The 13,386-nt window shown below is 32.3% G+C and overlaps 1 protein-coding gene across 1 annotated transcript in view; it reads right to left on the reverse strand.

The window, feature by feature from the left end:
• The window catches only part of LOC129234685 (uncharacterized), a 93,692-nt gene that overhangs the window by 51,110 nt on the left and 29,196 nt on the right, over window positions 1–13,386 (reverse strand). The window contains exons 6-7 of the mRNA XM_054868729.1: window positions 9,467–9,606; window positions 7,502–7,666 (exon numbers count right to left, since the gene is read on the reverse strand). Of these exons, the coding sequence (XP_054724704.1) occupies window positions 7,502–7,666; window positions 9,467–9,606 (305 nt within the window). The remainder of the gene's footprint in view (window positions 1–7,501; window positions 7,667–9,466; window positions 9,607–13,386) is intronic.

The raw sequence follows: 13,386 nt of genomic DNA on the forward strand, positions 1-13,386 counted from the left end.
GAAGTCTTTTTTTATTTTATTTCATACTTTTAGTGCAAACCAAGTTAGTAAAAATAGTCTTTATAGTCTGACCACGGATGAGATTGAAAGTCAAACATCCAGTTTACAGGCGGAAATGGAAGTATCTATTAGTTTTCAGGGTTGCCAGCTTTTGTAGATGTGTGTTAGCCTCTAAATTAAGCAGTCACACTGAAATGAACGGAACACGCTCAGCAGATATTTGATTTTCCCCCTGATTTGGATAGACTGGTTTTGACAAGACCGTTGCTAGAAAATTTCACTTTAAATTAAATGGAGGGAAAAGAAAAAAAAGTTGAATTTTCCATAACATTAAAAAAAAAATCTTTGCCTTTGTTTTGTTTGACACAAGTATTGGAAATGGAGCACTCCATTCCAAAGTATGTAAGATTCACCACCCTCTTATTTTTTTTAATACTAAAAAAATTTACACACACACACGCACATATATATATATATATATATATATATATATATATATATATATATATATATATATATATATATATATATATATATATATATATATATATATATATATATATATATAAAAGGAGTAACCCCCCGCCCCCCCGAAAGTCAGTCGGGTCTAGCTACGCCTCTGGTTCCCTCAATGGTATTTCATTAATAAATTGTAACTGGATTACATTGCGAATGAATTCGTTTACGTTTTTTAAAGTTACGTTTTAGTGCTCTTTTGATCAGGTGATCAGAGCCGCGTTTTGAAATCGAAAGCTTAGTTCTTTAATTTCTATATAGCTGAATTTTAAGAGCACTGAACTTTAATGCCTTGTGCGTTAACCATTTTATCAGCTGTCATCTTTATTTATAGCAGCATCTTGATCCTTTTTTTTCAGCTAAGAATCAACAATTTGAATAATTTCATCTGTTATTACGTTCACTCAATGAATTTCATCAATAAATTGTAACTGGATTACATTGCAAATTGTCCCGAGTTTCCGCTTTTGAAAACTGCCCATTTTAAAAATATGTATCATGTTTTAAAAATTTTGAAGACTCAATTTTGTTCTTTGGTTTTTAATTAAGCATGTTTTTTTTTAATTTAAAATCACTCAGCCTTTTTCGCTCGTCTCTCATTTTCATTTGCCTTCGAGACTTAATATGAACGGAAAGCAATTTTTAAATATTAATTATGCAAAAAAGAAAATAAACGTCAGTCACTCAAGAAACCAGTACTGAAATTACGTTAGAATAGCTCAAAAAATCTTAGTCAAACTCTAATCTTGTTGCGACTTTTGGCCAAACGCAATGACATTTCTGAAATCAACACCCGCTTTTCATTTTCACCCTTATTATTTTACGCAGATCCATGTTTGAAAAATATTTGATTTTCATGAGCTGTGTAAAAGTAACCATTATTAAATTGCAAGAAAAGGTTGTACCTATGCAAAATGAAAGAATGTTAATTTTTCACACTCACGAATAAAAAAAATAATTTAAAAAATGTGTGGTTACAGCAAAATTTACCGCCCTAGGCAGCTGCCTACTCTGCCTATTGGGAATTCGGGCCCTGATACCAAACCTACTGCTTCCTCTCACCCCTAATCATTTGGAGATGATCCTACGCAACAAGCACGCACTGCACCGTTGTCATCTTCACTTTCACTTCTCCATTATTCCTTACCTGGAGAAAAAAGAAGCTTACTTCGCCTCATATTCCGTGTTTTGCTCGATGTTGTGTCCATATTGCGTACTTCACCAACCTGATCTTTATTCCTAATCACATGCATCAATTAGACTTGAAACGGAATAAATAATGAAAAAACGCGTATTTAACGTTAACGCAGAAGAAATAGTAACTTATAAAGTTGTAATTTTCAACGCATAAAAACGCAATCGGATTACTGTAGAACTGTAAAAAAAAAATCGGAACTGTAAAACAAGAAAGCACGTATAATCTCCACAACTGCAACTCAGGCAACTGTTTCTGATCGCAACAAAGACATGAACTCTTACATAACTTGATCTGACATTCTCCGTTGGTGTTGGATGCATGTATAATATATACATAGGTACCCCTTACCATATTACCGTCATATAAGATTACTTTGCCCTGTTTACTTATTGAACAATTACATAACTTAGTTATGAGTGAAGCCCAGGTTATGTCCATTAAGAAATTATTAAAATATGCATGCAAATGTGCCTTAAAATATACAAAAATCCGTAAAATATGCACTAAACATTAAAAAAACAATACACACTAATATATTTTTTTATGTTTGAAAAGTTGTTACTTTCATATCGTTTTCCGACAAGGAAAATGTCATAACTCAAAATTTGGGGAAAACGTACTAGCTATTGATTTAAAATCTAAATTTAAAATCTAAACTTAATACTCTTTCATGCCACAAAACTCGCACAAATTTAGCCTACATATATGTAGGACATAACCTCGTAACTCGTACCTGGTGGCGTAAAAGCGATACAATCAATAGTAATTCATCATTAAATTTTCATAGTTAGAAGAAATATTTTCGAACTTTAAGATACATTATTTTTAGACAGCAAAAACTATCCGTAACATCACATCATAATTTTTTTGGTCGTATAATGTTTGAGACTAATCTGCTATGATTCTTTTTTCTTTTTTTTTTTTTTTGGGTTGTGTTATTTTCCTTGCCGAGGCGCGATATGCTATTGCTAACATTAAGTAATGACGTCAAGCAGATGTTATCGTTAACTCTGTGAGCAAATGGTGTGAACTCTGTTCCTTTTTACAAAATTAAAACTATGTTTGCATCTGCAGTCAAATCTTTTCCGGGACCAAAAATTGAACTCCTCACGAGTACTTTAGTGTTCATATCCCATGGGTCACTTGATTTTTTGCTCCTTGTCAAGAACAAAAACTTTAAACTTTGATCGTCTTAAAGATTTAAAAAGAAAAAAAAAACGAAAATGAATGCAAAGTGCTGTAATATACAATTATTAAAGACATTTGCCATTTTTAGAATTTTATATGCCTAAATTCAAAAGAAGCAAAACTATGCAACTGTACCTGCATGTATGCATTTGCATATATACCGGACTCTAATTATGATGAACCAATCAACGTAGAAATATTTTTTTCCTCACCAGTCGCGCCTGGTATTTTATACCTGAGATCTTTCCGTAATGAGCAGATACCAAACAACGGCTGAAATAGGCATGTTAAATGATAATAACAACGTAAAATTTATGCAATCGCTGTTGCTTAAAAAATACTGGACATTACTTAGTTGGAATTACCTAGTAAAGAAATTATAAAGCTTGACCACGGAGAGATGACGGGTTAATTTAATATAAAAACGGACCATTTAATTTTGCAATAGGTAGAATCAGCGAGAATGCAGAAGGGGGCAGTAAAGTCTCGCGTTCTCGCTTATCTTACCGATTACAAATTGAAGCGGTCTATTTCCGCTTCTAGTTCAAGCGCCATCTCTCCGTGGTTAAACTTTTGCAACATTTTATAACTTGACCGTTACTATTGAAAAGTTTTCATGCAAATGTACTTAACGCCACTTTAATGATGATGTGAAAATATTCAATATTTTCTAATATTAAGTGCTCAAATGTTACTAACTAAAATCAAAACATTTGCACACTTAGTACTTTACAAAAGTTAGCACAAGGACGTAGCCAAGGGGGGGGGGGTCCATGGGGTCCAGACCCCCCCTTCCCGAAAGAACATTGTCTGCTTTTTCTCGGTTGTTGCACCTCACGTCAACAAAAATTTTCCAAAGAGAGGAATTTTATGAAACCCGGTATTTTCCCCTTAAATATTCCCATTAATCAGCAGTTTTCCCGCATCCGAGTCAATTCAGAACACGAGAACCTCGTGCAATAACTGCAGGTTCCCAGTTACCGCCTGTCTTTTACTGTGTTGCGTACTGCGTCCGAAAACGAAGAACTTCCGTATTCTTTCAACCCAGCTGGGTTGTGACCTTGAAATTCGGCCCCTTTCCCTCAGTCCACCAGATTGCCATCGGCAAAGTAATTGTCAACAAACATTCCCCAGTCTCATTGGGGTGGTTTTCTTTCTTCTTCTTCTTTTTTTTTTTTTTTTGTTTCGACTCTTTTCCCGTTTGGAATTGATTTCCTAGACACATGCTGCACGAAGGACAGCCAGAGTGAGGTGCATCCCTGGTGAATCAGTAATTGAAATTCCTATTATTTTCTGTTTTAACACACAGTATCTTTCTACCACACACTTATAGGAAACATATCTTGAACGAAATTGTAATCAGAAGAAAATTAAGTTTACACAAACTAGGTAAGTTGTAGTGTTTCCTTTTAAAGTTTTCTTAACAATACGAGCAATTTTATGTGTTAATTTGTTTTCCCATTTAAAAACTAAGTTCAGACAGCAACGAAAAAGAAATTCTACACATTTCGCGTGTTTGAGGATGAGAAAAAAAATAAACATTAATTATTAATTAATTAATTTTTGGTCTTTATATTTTTGGTATGATTCATTTCAGATTTATTTTATATTTTGATTCATAATCTTATTTAAACTTTTAGTTTATTTTTAACAATAATAGATTACTTATCTCCCCGGAAGCTTACAACTTTTAAACTTAATCCTGAAAAGTTTTTTTTTTTTTTTTTTTTTGAACATTTGTGTCTTATTTTTAGCACAAACTAGATTTTTTACGGATGTTTTTCCACTCAATATTTAAACATGGCCGTGAAACATATTAAATGTCCAAAAAGTATTTCTGTTTGAAGGTAAAATAACTGAATAAATAAAATTTGAAGTTGATACAACGAAATTACTTTTCGCTGTATCAAAATTTTATAAAGCGAAGAATGAAACTGAAAATTACTCAAATATTTTACTGCGATCAGTTTATGAAATTGCAAGTTCGGCCATATTAACACATGCAATTTAAAAGTAGTTATTTGAAATTCGTACTTTTAAATCTTACTGAATTGTGAGTCTATGGTCCAGAGAGAAGAGCCGTTAGTCATTTTTAACTGAAGAAAAAAATCTTTGTTCGATGTTGTTCCGTTTTTCAAGAGAAGCATATTTGTATTTGCTTCATTGGAATACATTTTCTGATCGTTATTTACCGCCATTGTACTGAGGATTTATTTAGTAAGCATCTATGCATCCATCATTTATAATTGCGATGGTAGCATTAAATGTAACAAAAAACGGACATGTGCATTTAATTATAAATTACTAGGTGAAAATTTCTGCTATTTACTGCGTTACAAGCAAATAATTAAAAAAAGCTGAATGCGAGGTACATTTTCTTGTGTTTTTCACTTCTATATTAGATTTTTTTTAAAGCTCTTAATTTCTTCAAGTTAACATTTTTTGCTATTTCTTGCAATAGAATATGTTTTACTAACATCACATAGAAGAAAGAAAAAAAAGTCAATACCTACGTTATAAAATATGATATGCTTTCGAGAATACAGGACGATTACAAAATTGCTTCTAAAATGGAAGTTATACCAATTTGAAAATGAAAAAATCAGAAGTGTTATTATTGTTATATGAATTTTGGAAGGTAGATTTAAATCATTACTGGATTTTTAACCACAATCATTCTAAGAATTTTTTACAAAAGATTGTCTTTAGACTTTGGAACATCAGATGACTGAGGAGCAAAAAATTTACAAACAGAGGCCTATGAATACATAAGAAACCTATAAGTTTTGTTTCCAAAAATTGGCTAGCTTTATGCATACATATTGTTGAAAATGTATCTAATTTGATGCTGCTGTATTATCGCAAACGGGACGAAGACTACCTAAATGATTAAAATTTGACGCTTGACTCCAAATTATGAAATTTTCGAGTATAACACTTGCTTACTGCTAATAAAGACAGTAAAGTAACCAGGTTATAATCAAATAGTGTCACGATAATTCGTAACAGAGCATATTGCCATTTTCCCTGTAGTTGTTTACAATTATTTTTTTAATTTGAAAAAGACTGGTTTGTACAGAAGTTGTTTTGTATTAGCAGAATAAACAGAACTCGTGTTTGGTGGTGAGATAGGTGGGTGCAATGCCTCCTCTTGATCTTTTAAATGAAGCATCAAATTGAAAACATCAGACGAAAATTGCCAATAATGTTCAAATCAGTCATGACCTTATAAAAAAAAATTTATAAAAAGCAATCATTTACATTTTTTCCAAAACGTTGTTAAAATAAAAATACATAGATGCTTAATTTCATTCATTATACATTCCAACTCGTCAGGTAAAAGATCTCTCAGGTATTCGTTTGGTCTGACAAAATTAAACCCCTAGTGCAGTTTCGCATCGCAAAGAGCTCAAGTGTCTCCATCTGGTGGAAACTCGGCGTCAAAATTTCCTGTGCCAGTCACATCCGCGCCTTAATGGCAGCATATGAAAGACTAGATGCCATATTGGTGGTTCGCACTATGTCCGAAAAGGCTGAAGCCTCTAACGAAGCCCCATTGGAAAGAAAAAAAATTACCATAATTGATCCTAAGATAGCTTATTTTACCAATTCGTTGCAAAAAATAAAATAAAATAATAATAATAATAACGATAAAAAAAAAGTCAATACGTTTTTTTTTTCAAATGATTGCAGCAAAGGAAGTCTCCGTCCCTCAAAGAGTTAATAGTTTGTTCAAGCTTTTAAATGATGGTTAGAAATAATAATAAGAAAACGGATAAAATTAGAAATTTCATTCAATTTCGTATTATCAAGAGAATGTTATAAACGTAAATAAATAAAGAACTAGTTCCAGTTTTTTGAATGAAACCTTGCTAATATTTTCGTCGAGAGGGTGGTTGAATTTTGCTAAAAATCTTGTTCAAATCGAACAGAGTGGCGGAATTACGTTATATAGCATTCATAGAGTTATACATTCGACTCGATAGATATAAATTTCATTATTTTTTCAAATAAAATGACTTGTACATATTTTGTTGAAATATCAAACAAAGCTTTAATATTTCATTAAATTATCACCTGCATTTTCTAAGTAATCCCTAGAACAGTGTTCATTTTCTGATTTTCTTTTATTGTGAACTTTTTATTAGTAGGAATTATATCACTCATTTTCAAAATATCAGAACAGAGGAAGCTTATGTGATGGAATTTTTTTATCCATGTTTGGAAATGTATGGCATAATTTTGAGTTTAATGTTAATTTTATAAACTGACAATAATTTCTTTGCTACTTAATATGAATTTTTTTTTAATTAATTCCAATTAATTGCTCTATCAATTTCAATTATTTAATTAATTTTAGTTAATTATCATATTATCATAATTAGTTTTAACTGGATTTATTTTTTAACGTAAATATGAGCTACTAAGTCTGCTTTAGTATGCCTCCTCTTTTGAAGTTCGTGCAACCTTGGACCCTCCCCTTAACAAAGTTCTAGCTACGTGCCTGGTTAGCAGTTATTAAGTACAAAATATTCGAAACAACGTTTTATTCATGAGCAGAAAACAGTTAAGTATTAGTTAGGCACAAAACATCTATACCTCAGAATCCCTGTATTGAACTTGAACATCAATGTTCGGATAGTCGGCTGACATCTTCTTTTTGAAAGATAATAACGGTTGGTTTTCTGCCGGTATAGATAGATCCAGTGATGAAGAACCGTAATGTTTTGTCTCCAAATAAAGTTTAGCACACTCTCTGCTCTTCTGTAAAAGAAAAATTAAATAACTTCATCTCACATCACCAGGCATATTTTACTGGTACAGTTCTGCTGTTCTTGCTTATACAGCGTTTTCGGAAAAGATAGACTAGTTCAGGGGTTCCCAAACGTTTCGGATTCTTTTGAATAAATACAATAAACAAAATCTATTTTAAGTAAACAACAACCTTTAGGTTCAAAAAATGCACAAAAATTTCAAGAACCAAATTACATAAGAGTTAAGATCGACTAGGAAGTTCTTTTTTAATGCAAAAGGAACACGGAGCATATGTTCGGACAGTTTAAAACGTTTCTATCTTTTCGCTTTTACTGGACGTCTTTACAGACAACAGCCCACAAATTTTACATTGAAAAAGGTTTGCATAGTGTCCTCAAGACAAATGTATGCAATATTATTTCGCATATTTTATTTTACTTTGCTTTATTTGTTTATTCATTCTTAAAAGTTGTTGATTATCATTTTTACTTTTCAACGTATCGGTATTTATATGTTTCTTACAATCGTACGTTTCAATGAACTTCAATTGAACATATAAAACAGTGAAAAGCAAAGGGATGCAAATGACAAAACTAAAAATTTGCAGATAACCAGCAGAAATGAAAAGGAACTAGTACTATTTCTTGCCTCAAAACAGAACCTCTCCTCTGTTTTGGGGCAAGAAATAGTACTAGCAACCCAGGGGAGGTTCTGCTACTCAGCGTGATTTAGAATAAAATTCAAAGTCTGCCTAGGATCTGAACTTCAAACGCGCTTCACTCAAAACTTTTAAACGTCCACTTGCATCTCTTTGTTTCTCACTGCCGCATATATTAAAAATGTGTTTCAATGCAGGTTCACGTTGCGTTTTCCCACTATTTTCGTAAAAATAATAACTTCCCGTTAAATCGAAACTGCTGCTCTTATATTACTTTAAACAACTTTTTCAACAAAATTTATGGGGATCACAACAAATTCAGGTGAAAGTTATCTAAAGCCAAACACATTCCTTAGCGTATGAAAGATCATAGGCATGAGTTAAAAACTGTCGGAAGAAATTAATCTTGGGCCAAATATAAGGGGCATTCACATGAAACTCGGTCACTAGTGTAAAGTAACGGTAACGATTTTACTAACTCAGAAATAGTTGTCAAAACTATTAGCACATTTATCCCTTTGAGACATTAGTCGGTTGATTCCATCTTTGAAGTAGCTAGTACGCTGTTGACGGATCCAGGCTTGGACCTAGTCACACACTTCGTCGTCCGTTGTAAATAGATGTCGACCGCGAATAGCTTGTTTCAGAGATCCAAAAACATTTGACCCCTGAAACATCAGCCCCATGAAAGTCAAAGTCACTCGGTGAATGGCCTGGACTGTACTGTGGATGTTCCAGTGTTTCCCACTGAAACTGCTGCAACGTCGTCTTCAACGCATTGGCCGTGTGTGGGCACCTTTGGACAACATGCCTGGCCGTTTCAACTTAATGGCCCGTCTTAGATACTGGGCATTGATGGTGATTCCCCGTTCCAGGAACTCGACAAACAGTGGGCCCTTGTGGTCAGAAACAATGATATGTTCCGCAGTGAACGATAACTTGTATAATCACCTTCTCTTTGGTGTAAAACCACCCGTCGCTTTACAACATCAAACGTTGCGCATGCGTCAGTCTTTCTACCAACAGATGGTGCCTCCATACACGTAGTTAAGTGACACCTTTGAACGTGTAATGAATGCGCTATGTCAGACGAACTTAATGGGTTTCATTTGAATAAATCTTATATTACCGAAATAAAACACATATCTTACCTTACTACAAAACATAGCTGTTTTATTATGATCAACATTTTTCTCTCCGAACCACTCGGCTCTGACATCTATAGTCGCTAGTTTGTTTTCATAATGACATTCTTCGTATGCATAATCGGTTCTAATATCTTGAATGAATTCTAAAAAGGATGTTTTAGTTACTTTTAAGCACACAAAATGATGAACATTGTATAACTTATATACAATAGGTTTCCATTTCGTTAGTGAGAATTTGGATTAAAGTAAAGCATTCACGAATCAAAATAAGCAATGTTCGAAAATATCATGATATTTTCGAAAATATAGAAATTATCCGATATTTTGATGTATTATCGGATATTTTGATACATATCGGATATATTCAATTAGCACAAACAAAATTCTTCAAAATAGTAAATGCACCCTCAAATCATTCTTTATTTTATTATATTATATTTTCAATAGGTAGACTTAAAATTAAGGTTTCTTTCATTATTTATATCTTATACTTCATTTTACATTTCTATCAATTTTAATGGAGTTAATTTAGCACTAACTGTTTTACTCATTTTTCTTCTGTTAGTTTCTTTTACAGTTATATGATTCAGAAATAAATAATATGCATTAGTAGGTGCACAGTCATAAGACATTTTCTTTTTTTCTGAGCAATGTTTATAATTAATCACTATTAATATGAATTAAAATTGTTACATTACTAAGAATTTTATGAATATAAAATAAAAGTAAAAAAGAAAGATTATATTACTTTGTTATATTACTGATGTATTACACTGTTAAAAAAAACCTGAAAACTCAGGTAGTTTTTCTGACTGATTTTAACAGAATATTTTCGTAATGCTTCAAAATGTATTTTTTCCTTACAAAAACGTAAACATCCCGACGAAAACGGAATTTTTCCATTTCTAGGGTTGCCGCTGTGCTGTACTTTGCTCCGATTAGTCTTCAAGGCATGATAAACATCACTTATTGATAGTGCTTATTAATCGCACTGTTACATTCTGCTAATTAAAAGCATATATTTAGAATAACAACTCAGATGCTGTAGACAAAATAGATAGCTTGCTATTTCATGTCTGGAGAGTAATATACTCGTATGTCGAAATTGTTTATAAGCATTTGAACTTTGTAGGTTTGGAAAAATGTTCGCGCCATTTTTAGACTGGCAGATGTGGTTTGATCGCCCTGGTGATTTGATGTGGGTTTTACCGAGTCAGTATTAGAATATTGTTGTGGTTTTAATATTTTGCTCAATACTTTGAACAATTCTATTCGTTAGTCATATTGTGTGCTCTAGCAGTGAGAATAGTTTAAGGATCTCGTGTTATCAATTTAAAATAAAGCCTATTGGATTAGCTGTATCCAGATGCATTTAGCACCGCTGGTCATATGTAAGTGTTGTTGAATATCTTTGTACATGTTAATACAAATGTATTTTCCTTGTTAATATGCATTTGATAGAATTCCGATGATAGTTTATTTAGAATTTATACAACTATTATAGAGTTATTTTTTATTACTCTTACACATTCTTGAAAGTTGATACACTAAATGCCATTTCGTATCTATACCGGAGATTATCGTGGTGTGCGAGCAAGATAGGAAAAATCACTCTTTTTTTTTGGGGGGGGGGGATTCGCTTCACAGTTTGGAATACTGAAAGTAACTATTTTAAATCTCTAAATAAAGGTGTATTGTTGATCTTTAATATATACAATGAAAGTTTTGGCTACAATAAGTACTTAATTTAATTTATTAAGATCTTATCCAACAACTTATTTGAGATTATTGCAAGTTTCTTGGAAAAACAGTTCGGGTAAAACGAACTGATTGATATATGCTTAAGTAATAATGATTATGTACTAAAAATCTACGTTGCGATTCCAATGAGTGAAAAATTTGGATATCATTGGGGGGGGGGGGGGGATGTAGCATCTGAACCAAAAATTCTTCACGTGCATGTCAATGATTCTGTTTTTAAACACAATAGATATGCGGTACTCTCTATCAGGTATATTATTATATGATAACGTCAACCTGCTTTTAATAGCATTTTATTTGACATATTCTGCAAATAAAAATATCATATTTTTCATGTATGTTTTTCCATGCCACCCCAGACAATGTACGACGAAGGGAATATCGAACAGTATCAGCAGGGATAATTGGTGTCCTATTCAAATCCATCAATTTTTCTGCTAGTACTATTTGATTAATTTGACTCATCTGAAGTTGATATAAAAAGTTTTGGTCAGCAAATGGATGCTTGGTATGTTAGGTAAGTTCTCTCTCCAGATGTTAATTTAAAAAATCTTTGAGTAACAAATGCAAATAAAAAAAAAGTAATATTTTTAGAACAGTTAACTATATCTGTATTATATATCATTTTAAAGAACTAAATTTTTAATGAAACGAAAAGTCAATACTTGACATATCTTTTTAAATATTTTTTTAAAATAAAATCTTTTTACATAAATATGGGAAAGTGAGAAATGGAAAAAATATCGCAATGAAAAAATAAGGAACGTAAATTCTGTTAAAACACAGAAAGATCGTAAATGAACGGAAAAATAAGAAATGGAATTTTCGTTCAGTCACGAGAAATTTATAAACGGAAAACTACAACTACGGAGAAATAAGAAATGGAACTTCTGTTAAATCACGGAAAGTCATTGAACGGAAACGTAATATTTACGGCAACTTTGCTGCCGGTACTTTCTCCGTTATTTTCAGGAAATTTTTTTAACAGTGTAATATATAGTGAAAATATAGTACATAACATTTTAGTTATTTTTAATGATAAATTAACAATATTACTATCATTAAAATACTTTTTGTATTGAAAATACCTTAGTTCAAAAAATAAATATCGAAAATATTAAAATATCATGATATTTTCAAAATAAATATCGGATATATATCGTGATCTATATCATGATATATATGGACCGATATATATCGGCGAACCCTGAGAATAAGTTGCTAGAACAATAGAACCATTTTTTAAAATGTGTCTAAAAGTCACACACAGTAAAATAACCTAAAAGTCACACACAGTCACTAAAAGTAAAACACAGGATGAATCTATATTCTTGAGCAAAACTTTAAGAGGCGTTAGAGGGGACGAAAAGAAGCAAGAATCACATAGGAACACATAGTCGCAAACGTAGCGCTTACGAGCTATGCATGTGTGCATGCAGCACCAAAACCAGAAGTTTAGGGATTCAAAACAGGTCACAAATTTACAACACAAAAACCATTTTACACAACATTTTAGTTTTTAAATAACGTTTAGAGCAGTTGTTAAATGTTACGGCCTGTAGTATCTCTAATACACGCGTCGCGTCGGCCGCAGTGAATGATGAAAATTCCAAAATAGCTCGTTATTGCGAAAGTATGTCCTGTGCATGTATTACAGCTGCAGACCGCAAATTTCAAAAACCGCTTTAAACCTTTCTTAAAAACTAAAATGTTGAGTAAAATCAACTTTGTGTGATAAATTTGTGGCCTGTTTTGCATTTTTCAGTTTCTGACTTTGGGTGCATAACGCGTCAGCAATCAGCATTGCGTTTGTGACCATATGGTCCTACATGATTCTTGCTTCTTATCCTCCGTTCTAACGCCTCTTAAAGTTTCCCCATGAGTTTAAGCTCACCCTATATATATAGGGAGAGATGAAGACGATGATGTTATAAGGACACCTTGTAGACCTTCAAATGAAGGGTACGTTGGAGTCTGAGGGACTACACTCTGAGATTATGAAGGTTTTGGGACTATTTTATTGAAGTTTTACTAAGGAGATTTAGGAATAAACGTTAATAGAGAATAGTTTTAAAATTTATTGCAGGTTATATTGACTGATTCATTAGAGAAGGTTTACATAAAGGTTTTCTTGGTAGTATCTTTATTGAACGCGTTCATAA

This window comes from Uloborus diversus, chromosome 1 (genome assembly GCF_026930045.1).
Source record: "Uloborus diversus isolate 005 chromosome 1, Udiv.v.3.1, whole genome shotgun sequence".
NCBI lineage: Eukaryota > Metazoa > Arthropoda > Arachnida > Araneae > Uloboridae > Uloborus > Uloborus diversus.